The sequence below is a fragment of the Lactuca saligna genome, chromosome 7 (genome assembly GCF_052625555.1).
Source record: "Lactuca saligna cultivar CGN05327 chromosome 7, ASM5262555v1, whole genome shotgun sequence".
In the NCBI taxonomy this organism is placed as follows: domain Eukaryota; kingdom Viridiplantae; phylum Streptophyta; class Magnoliopsida; order Asterales; family Asteraceae; genus Lactuca; species Lactuca saligna.
Window position 1 is genome coordinate 37,893,503 of NC_136423.1, and position 10,236 is coordinate 37,903,738.

Here is a 10,236-nt window from a genome sequence, read left to right on the forward strand (position 1 = left end):
CCTTTCAAATTAAAAAAATAAGTTAAAAACCAAATTCGTAATTTACCCTAAACTATAGGGACCATTCATGTAATTTACTCTTTTTCTAAATTTCGAAAACTTATTGGAATCTATGTTGAGTTGTATGGTGATGAACAAAATAAATTTATATCTAAATATATTAAAATCAAGTAAATGATAAATCCAAAATAAAAAAAAAGACATAAATATCATTTTACGATAAAAAAAACCAACCAAACAATAAATAAAACCACAAGAACCCAACATATAATCTCAACATAATAACGAACCAAATAATTTTGTCAAGTTTACTTTATATTCACTCCAAATCCAAATTCCAACGTCCTAACTATAACAATAATTGTTTTGATTTAGTAAAAGATAATAATAATAATAATGTTCATTAAATAATAGTCTGATAAAAAATACGACATTTTTATATGTACAATAATTTTAAAATTGGGGTTGAATCGTGAGAGGACGGTGCGGCCACACAACCCCAGGTTGTGGTTTCCATTATAGATCTTTAGCCTCCCCTGTCCCTCCCCTTCCCGTGGATCTGATTCTCAACACTCCGACATCCCCCCTCCTCCCTGTCTCTCCTCCCAATCCTCGGTAATTTACACTCAAGAAAGGTCATATCTTCGCAATTTCTTCATCCCTGATCATATACCAATCTTTCTGACTATTTCCCATCCCTCTATGGTGATTAATTTTCTCTTGATTTCGAATTCGAACCACCTTCTTATCCACCGCCAATCTGTTTGTTTGTTCCGAGATTAAGAACCCTTTATTGGTATCTGTTTACCACCACAAACACCAAAACAAAACGAAATCACAAGCTATACAGGACTACCGGGAAGAGTACCCGACATCTTCGCAGGCTAGATCGTAATCGTGAATGGAAGAGAGAGAATTGGAGAAGTAAAAAAAAATTATAAAGTTGGAAAGGAATGCTATATCTGAAGCAACCAAACTCCATGTGTTCGGGGTTTTGTTACTGGGCAGAGTCTATATACAATTAAACAGCCGCAGGGTTGAATGTTCTTCTGATTTGATTTTTCGAACCGAGCCCTGTGGAGGAGGCTCGGATCTGGATTGGACAAGCATCTGATAGGAATACCAATGGCGACAGATAATGAGCATATCTCCCCTCCTTTTGAGGAACCGATACCATGCTTCTCTCTAATGCCCGGGTCAGAAAGCGAGTCTAATGTTCCTCTTGATGAACCATCCACCTCCCCGGTGGCTGCTCCACTTGCTTTTCTGCAAAAATTCAGGCTTTACGAGACTCGATCGGTACTCTCTCAACCACTTGTGTTTCATTTTTTGCTTTGATCTGCTAATGTTTCCCCTTTTAACTGTTTCAGAAGTCAAACCATTCCTTTTGCTTACTTATTCCTATGTTCTCTTCCTCATGATCATGTTTGACATGAATGATGTCCATTCCTGTTCTAATAAGAAATCAATCTTGTATTCGTTTATGGACTTCCTGCAATACTGATGCCACTGTAATAGTCTTTTAGTTGCCCATTATCATATCTGTATGCCTTAGTCTTCATTGTTGGCATGTCACATATCTTTGGTAATTCCTAATACATTCTTCATTTTTAGTTTATTTGTGATATACTGATATACTACATGTATCTTCATTTCACACCCCTTTTTGCATACATAGTGCCTCTTTCCTGGATTACAAAAACAGATTTATGTATTTCTATATTCCTAACTCGCCCATGTATGTTCTTCAACTAACCAATTTTCCTCTTTTACCCTCATTGGGGTAGAAATATTACATGGTAGGAAGAGACAAGAGTCGCAGATACTGGAGGGTATTGAAAATTGACAGGTTAGAGACTTCTGAGCTTAGCATCCGTGAGGATTCAACAACTTATACAGAATGTGAATGTTCTGAACTCTTGAGAAGGATCCATGAGGGTAATAAATCCACAGGTGGACTCAAATTCATCACCACTTGCTATGGAATTGTTGGTATGTATATTTTTCAAACATATACACGTTTCACATCATGCATTTATTGATCTTGTATCTTTTTTTTTAGGTTTCATTAAATTTCTTGGACCATATTACATGTTGCTAATTACACAAAGAAGACCAATTGGCTCAATTGGTGGCCATATAGTATATGCAATCTCCAAGACTGAAATGATAGCCCTATCAGATTCTGTAACTCAGATAAATTTAACTACTTGGAGACATGAAAATAGGTAATCTTTTTTTTAATTCCTTCATACATTGGTAACATTTCATTCATTATTGACTTATTGTACTTTGTTTTGAACTTTTGATGTTTCTTTTTTCTTGTTGTAGATACAAGAAGCTTCTGTGCATGGTGGATCTTACAAAGGACTTCTTTTTCAGCTATTCGTATAATATCATGCGGAGTCTTCAGAAGAACAGTTGTAATGATGAAACAGGAAATGTTGTTTATGAGACCATGTTTGTCTGGAATGAATTTTTAACTCGTGGGGCCCGAAATTCCCTCCAAAATACTATGTGGACAGTGGCTTTGGTTTATGGTTTTTTTAAACAAGATAAACTTTCAATATCTGGACGTGACTTCAGATTGACTCTCATTTCAAGGCGTTCACGCCATTATGCTGGGACCCGGTTAGTTTTTTTTTAAAAAAAAAAAATCATCTTTTATATTCTTGATGGCATTTTAGTAAATTACTTTATATAGGTACTTAAAACGAGGGGTAAATGAGGAAGGAAGAGTTGCTAATGATGTAGAAACTGAGCAAATTTTGTTTGAAGATGTTCCAGAAGGATCTCCTATGAAAATCAGTTCTGTTGTACAAAATCGTGGATCTATTCCACTTTTTTGGTCTCAAGAAACTTCACGCCTCAATATTAAGCCTGATATTATGTGTATGATTAAATATTTTAATCAATTTCTTTTAAATATTATTAGTTAATAAATATATATTCTATTGACTGACATTAATCTTTTAGTGTCAAGGAGGGATCAAAACTATGAAGCTACAAGACTTCATTTTCAGAATCTTGTAAAGAGATATGGAAACCCCATCATTATATTAAACCTAATAAAGGTAACATTTTCATTATCATATGATTATAATCTTTTTTTTTTCTATTTCTGTATATGATATTATATTCTTCTTTTTTTCAACAGACGAATGAAAGAAGGCCTCGAGAGTCAATCCTTCGTACTGAATTTGCTAATGCAATTAATTCTATTAATAAAGATCTATCAGAAGAAAAACGTCTCAAATTTCTTCATTGGGATCTTCACAAACATTCTAGAAGGTTAATTAGTTGCCTTTTTGTTTCTTGTATATTTGTATTATGGTAATATTAAGTTATTCATTTCTTCTTTTTTCCAGCAAAGGGACAAATGCATTGCTAATTTTAGGAAGATTGACTTCTTACGCGTTGACTTTGACCGGTTTCTTCTACTGTCAAGTTATACCAGACTATAAACCCGATGGGTGCTTAAGATGGCCATATTTTGAGTAAGTTATTACTTTCAAATTCCAATCCATATAACAGTTTTGTAGCAACTTTTAGATACCCGATTTTTTTTTGATAATGGGTGAAACAGAAATGAAATTGGCAATGATGTGAAGAAGGAAAAAGAAAAGCATTGTGTGGAAAAAGATAACAACAACTTTGTTAAAGCACCAATGTTCCAAAAAGGGATTTTAAGGACAAATTGCATAGATTGTTTGGATCGAACAAATGTTGCACAATATGCATATGGTTTAGCTGCTTTAGGACATCAACTCCATGCTTTAGAAGCAATAACTTCTTCAAAACTTGAACTTGATGATCCTTTAGCAGAGGAATTAATGGGATTTTATGAGAGAATGGGTGACACTCTTGCTCATCAATATGGTGGTTCAGCTGCACATAACAAGGTATGTTTATAATTTTGAAAACTTTAATTTCAAGTTAAAAATTTGTAACAAAATGTTTGAATAATAATAATAGGTGTTTTCTGAGAGAAGGGGACAATGGAAAGCTGCAACACAATCACAGGAGTTTTTTAGAACTCTTCAAAGGTACTACAACAATGCATACATGGATGCAGAGAAACAAAATGCTATAAATGTGTAAGTAAACTAAGTCACTTTCTTTATTTAAAGATTAGGGTTTTCCTCCATTTGTCTAATTCCTTTTCAATTTATCAGATTTTTAGGGCACTTTCAGCCACAAGATGGGAAACCTCAAGTGTGGGAAGTGGATCCTGAGCAGTATTCTACTGTATATGGGAATGGACAATCAATGGTGGATGAAGATAGGAGGTAAACCTGAATATCTGATAAAAAGATTATTATTATTTTTTGATGTTATATTATTATTATTATTATTATTATTAGGTCTTTGCATAAGAAATCATTATCAGATGGAAATATTATACGTGAGAGCAAGTTGCCTCCTTCAAGCTCTAGTCTTGGAAAGAGTTTAGCTTCTTCTGATCAGAACAAAATGATGTCTGAATCTACACCAGATGTATTAGCATGTGGAAGTGGCTTGAAGTACTCAAGGTGTGTTTGATTTTTGTGTTTTAGTGTATAAAAAGCAAGGGCTAATTTGTCATTTTGCAGGGAAGCTTTTGGTGACTTTAAAGATGGATCATTTGATCATGAGAAATGTGACTCCTTTGACTGCTCGAACTTTGTTGACCTAGATTGGCTTTCATGTGAACAACAGTTTATGGACAGGTGTGCTTTTTATCAAATCATATTCCATATTTTTTATCATTACAATTTACAAATAAAATAATTCTTTTTTGCAGATCGATTTTCAAAAACTCTTCTTCAACGGCAACTGATAATGAAATTGTAGCACAAACAACTCCTTCCACCAGTGAATCCAGCATCAAGGTCAGTCACAAATCACAAACATACATAGAAATAGTTTTCTTTATAAATAAATAAAAATTCTAATTTAAATTGGTATTATGTTTTTATATATAATTCAGGGGAGCAAGCATGCTGATGATAATGATACCAATGATTTTGACGTTGGTGAGGAATTTTCAGATAGTTTTCTGAGTTGGGTCAACAATGGAGAGACTCTTTGTCATTGATGCTTATTGGGTCTAAAGTTGTATTCTTTTTTCAATTCAATGCGAGGAAATATCTATCAATTATCAAATATGCAATAGTTGAGAGAGAAAGAGAGGCCAGGGTTTAATAGTGAAAGTTTCTGTTGTTGGTGGGTTGGTTTTGTAAATATAAATGTATCACTACTATGATGAGGTATAGGAGATACGATGTTTGTTTCGGAAGCTGATTCTTAACAACCATATATAATATAAGTTATTTTTTTTTGAGTCATTTTTTTCCCCATTAATTTTATCAACTTGGTCTGTTGGATGAATAGATTCCTGAAATGAAAGATATATGAAAAAAACAATACAAATCCATTAGAATTTGCCATTATTTGAAGATGATAATTTTCGTCACATGAATTTACAACAGGAAGGAATTCTAGTTCTTTTACAAATGCAACAAATTGGATATCAAATTCCAACCCATCCAGGCCTTTTTATCACTAGGATTCACAAAATTCAAAGCAAACATCTCCTTGGAAGCATGCTCCCCCATTTCACAAAACCCCACAAGCTTCGCAACAATTTCAGCACTTTCTTTCACATGTCTCATATTCAAAGGATCTGTCCACAACCTATTCACAAGTTGCAGCCTTCTCCTCTGCTTTCCCTCCATTGGAATCTCCCATTTCTTATACAGCATTTCCCTCTCTTCACCACTCAGTTTCGTGCTCACCCTTTTTGCCAAATACTCCCTCTCTTGTTTCAACGCCTTTATACTATCATTATCAATTCAATTCACACTTAGTTTTTTTAACCCTAAAATTACAAAATATGAAATAACTACTAATACTGACCTTGATGTGACAGAGCCAGCTGGCTCATCTCCTAGCAGAGCTGGACTTGCGTTCCCGAGTTCTGACAAATGCTGTTCAAGCCACGTCAGCCTTCTGAGTTCCACTTGTACGTATATCTCATCAGCAGTGTCTCCTCTGAACAACATATAGAATTGTGTCCTATGTATGATTGAGACGTGACATAAATGCCACAACATTATTATCTGGTTTCTCTGTTCCTCAAACACAAGGTGACGTGGCATGATAGGATATTCCATTTCCTCCACAAAATCTGTCTCACCACCACCACCACCATCGTTTGCTTCCTCCAGCTCCAACACCTGCTCAAATCAAAACAGTAAAGGGCATTTTCGGAATTTCAGTGAAAACTTACTTTCTTTCTAAATTCTAACTAACCTGGCAGACTAGTAGCTGCTTTTGATATTGTAACTTTGCCACACGTTCTTTCAATTCAGTAACATAAGATTTAATGCTTTGAATATTATCTTCAGCTGCTGTTTTAAACATCATTTGAATCTTTTTCACATTTGGTTGCTTTGATGCAGCAGCAGGAGTAGAAGCCTTTTTGTCCCCTTCGATCTTTTGATTATCTGGAGCCATGTTCTCAATGTTATGAATAACTGATGAAGAAGGTGAACATGGAGATTTTATAAAACTTGACATTTTTCCATTTGTTTTCAAAATCTTGGTCTTTAAAGGACTCCTTGAAGCCTCCTCATTGTTGTACATAACCAATGTGTCTAAAGATTTCTGCACATTTTCAAGCTTTTCTTCCAAAGATGCAATCGTGTTTTCTTCACATTTCAAACGACCTATTTCCTCTTTTAAACTCGCTTTATCTTTAACTTCAATCTCCTCCGGAATGGAATTGCTGATTCCATGCATGTCTTTGATATCAGATAACAGCTTTGCAATGGTTTCAGCAGCATCTTGATTCCCAAGTCTGTGAGAGGAAACTTCTTTATGAAGCAATTCAAGTGCACGATTTGCTTCTTCACCTAATTGTCTTTGTCTCATCTCCACTTTTCTTATTTCATGCACCAACATGCATGGATCCATACATGTGGCTGATTGTCTTAATGGTTTTCTTTGAGTTGACTGAGTTGACTTTCTTACAGATGTTCGCCTGTTTGATATTGATATATGATCACTGAATGAGAGACGTTTGGCTACTTGATTCTGAATCACAGGCTCCTTTGTGTCTTTTTGTAGTTTTCTTGCTATTTCTAGCTGTGATTGTGCAAGGTCTCTTTCACGCTTTATCTCATTCAATTCTATCTCCATCTGTAACAAGATTCAAGATTATAAATAAAACCATTTTCTATTTATTTAATCTGATGTTAATACTAAATACCTGCTGGATTTTCTGCTCCTTTTCCAACAGCAAAGTTCTTAAACACTTTGAGGATGAAGCCTCTGGAGTCAACAATTCTGCTTTAAGTCTAGTCACTTCTTCTTGCAAATGCTTCACCATTTGCTTCTCTCCAACAACCTAAAAGTTAAAAAGAATTGGTTTTTTCTGTAATTTGCCAAACAGAAAAACATTAAGTCATCAAACAAGATTACAATTTCATCATACCATATTGACTTGAGCACTGTTTGTAACCTCCTTTGCACTATTTGCAAAAGCCAATGTGTTTCTTGATTGATCAACATGGCTTAATGCAGGACTCATAGTACAAATTATTGCAGTTCTTGCATTCCCCCCAAGTGATGATTGCAATATTCTTGTTAGTTTTGAATCTCTATATGGTATATGACCACTTTTCTTCCCAACACTACATTCAAGAAAACAACATTAAAATGTATGCTATTGTGGTTGCTTTAATTTCACTAAGTAACATTTTTTTTACCATATTCTTTTACCTTAGCTTTCTAATCACAGTTGTTAAAGTGAGTAGGCTTCTGTTGATGTGGCTTCCTTCTTTTAGCCTAATACCATCTGCATTTGTTTGAACAGTACGCTCACTTCCAGCAAGATCCACAAGACTCTGAAAGAAAATTAAAGAGGTAGGAAACAGCAGTCAACAAACAAGGAATGATCATAAGATAAAACAAAGCATTAAAGTGGGAAACATACCAAACTTGCTAAAAGGGATTTTACACATCCTGATTCTTCACGATGGCTACTCTCAATAGTCTACAAAAAAGGAAAGCCATTAAACAAATAACATGTCTGGAAATTAAGCCCAAATGTTAAGCTTACCAATCTGATTATCTGATGTGACCTTGAGCTTCTATCATTCAAAGAAGTTTCACCAACTTGCCTTTGAGCTGCAAACAGAATCAAGAATTGTAATGGGCTATTATTATAATTGGTTTACTATTTATAGTATTTACCTTCACAAGTTGCTATTAAGCACCTTAGATGCTGAGCATCTTTGATGACCTCCTCAGTTAGCTTCTCAACTATTGTGCCTTTCTGGATTCAAACAAAACAAGACACTTTAAACTTAAAAGAAAAAGATGGATATTTTATCTGTAATGAAAGCATTTGATGTGATGTGTTTAGTGTTTACCTCAGGATCATCCAAGAGACGAAGGGCACCAGAATCACGGTTTAACAGGTCTACCACTGTCTCATTATAGATTTCAAGAGCAGAAAGCTTCAACACAAATTTACTTTCCATGGCCTGTAAATTGTAAAAGACAGAATCATTGAACCTTACATTGTTATACAGCTAAGTGTTATGATTATGAGCACTCGTTGAATCAAAGAAATGAGGATTTACATTCTTAATATGGGCATAAATGTCATCGATAACATTCTCTGCTATTCCCCTCATGGTGTAAGTCTTGCCACTGCTAGTTTGACCATATGCAAAAATTGTAGCTGTAATGTAACAGAGAAGAGAGAGAGGTGATGTTATCGATATTAAATTTGAAGTCATAAACCTAGAAATGGTTCGAAAGAAGAGGAGAAGATTACCATTAATCCCTTTGATAGCAGAGAGGGCAACATCTCTAGCACCTTGCTCATAGATCTTCCTAGTTGGACAAGACGGATCGAAGACTTTATCTGAAACGCATCAAATCGCGTAAGAAAGAAACAGATTACGTACGTTGATGAAAGAAGATGATGTAACGGTTTACAGTACCAAAAGTGTAAGTTCCGTTATGGCGCTCGTGATTGAGGTTTCTTGAAACAACAGTATTCTCATCGGTGCAATCCCAAGCAATAAGATCATAGGCAGAAAGCTCTCGAGGAGTTAAGGGCCTGATTCTAACGGTGACCAGTATCTTCTCCTCGGCGATTCTTGGGCCACTTGGGGTTGAAGAAGGTGTTCTTCGGATCTTGGTTGCTGGTGTAACAGGCGCACTGACGCTCATCTTATGAACCATACCTTCATATATCAGTAAACTAGGGAAGTGTTAACGGGAATGGAGTCGAACACCAGTAAATGTAATTGTGAAAAAGAAGAAGAAGAAGAAGAAGCAAGAATCGAGAGAATCCATTGGAGGGAAGTATGCACTTACAGTTGTTGAACCCAGATCGGTGTTGGAGGAAGGGAGGGAAGGAAACAAAATCAAGAATCAATTTGTGAATTTGTTTTGGGTTGGATGTAATTTTGGGAATTGTTAGCTGCCAAGTTGAGAATTGGAGTTGGAGTGAGTTGAATTTGGGTTTGTGATTTCGGTTTTGCGTTGGATTATTAAAAAATATTAAAAATAAAAATAGGAATTGCAGTTTGCAACGGCTATGCCCCCCTCTTGAATACTACAATTTGAATGGAGGCGCCTGCCACGGTGGTGACTGACTGTTGGCACCAACGTGATTTAGCGCTCTTAATTACCAGATGCGGGATAAATGAGAATCAATTTATTGTTTTTTTTTTTTTTTTTTAATTGTGATTCAAGTATTATATTTAAGGAAAAATGACTGGGGTAACCAACTATTAAACTTGTACAAAAATACCTTTAATTTTTTTTTCTTAACACATATCACAAACCAATTATAACGTTTGTATATGCATGACCATTAAACTTTACATTTGTACAAAAAAATATCATTACGTTACCGGTAACAGTAAGTTACTGGCCATATGACATATCACGTGGCTGCTGACGTAGATTTTACTATTTATTACGTACATATTATACTATTAAATTTTTTTTTGTACATATTTTACCATTAACTTTTTTGTATACATTTTACCATTAATTTTATATAACTTATTCAAAAAATATAATTTTAAAAATTACATATTATTACTTAAAAATAGGTTTTCCATCACCTTGACTTGGATTCTACTGGTTTTCTAAAGTTTAATAAACCTATCAGTATAAGTCATTTTCTTATCGGTAAACAACGATATAATTTCAATGTACTTTTTTAAT

The 10,236-nt window shown here is 34.7% G+C and overlaps 2 protein-coding genes across 3 annotated transcripts; one reads left to right on the forward strand and one right to left on the reverse strand.

Moving 5' to 3' along the window:
• The first annotated feature begins 465 nt into the window (after positions 1–465).
• Positions 466–5,327, forward strand: LOC145004679 (phosphoinositide phosphatase SAC4-like). Its single transcript, XM_078963648.1, has 15 exons — positions 466–1,299; positions 1,788–1,992; positions 2,063–2,228; positions 2,332–2,631; positions 2,705–2,892; positions 2,977–3,074; positions 3,158–3,291; positions 3,369–3,497; positions 3,587–3,902; positions 3,976–4,097; positions 4,176–4,289; positions 4,365–4,532; positions 4,593–4,709; positions 4,784–4,871; positions 4,970–5,327. The coding sequence occupies exons 1-15, from the start codon at positions 1,126–1,128 to the stop codon at positions 5,075–5,077; spliced, it is 2,427 nt and encodes an 808-aa protein (XP_078819774.1). The 5' UTR covers positions 466–1,125; the 3' UTR covers positions 5,078–5,327.
• A 67-nt stretch (positions 5,328–5,394) lies between these two features.
• TES (ATP binding microtubule motor family protein) lies at positions 5,395–9,617 on the reverse strand. 2 transcript variants are annotated; one of them, XM_078963646.1, is made up of 14 exons: positions 9,376–9,617; positions 8,997–9,242; positions 8,828–8,917; positions 8,631–8,731; positions 8,418–8,531; positions 8,239–8,320; positions 8,105–8,172; positions 7,979–8,038; positions 7,765–7,889; positions 7,478–7,676; positions 7,253–7,390; positions 6,295–7,182; positions 5,899–6,218; positions 5,395–5,820 (listed from the first exon to the last, which is right to left on the reverse strand). In XM_078963646.1, the coding sequence occupies exons 2-14, from the start codon at positions 9,238–9,240 to the stop codon at positions 5,490–5,492; spliced, it is 2,760 nt and encodes a 919-aa protein (XP_078819772.1). In that variant the 5' UTR covers positions 9,241–9,242; positions 9,376–9,617; the 3' UTR covers positions 5,395–5,489. The 2 variants fall into 2 exon arrangements, with proteins under 2 accessions (XP_078819772.1, XP_078819773.1); XM_078963647.1 differs by having other exon boundaries at positions 8,997–9,259.
• Positions 9,618–10,236: the final 619 nt, after the last annotated feature.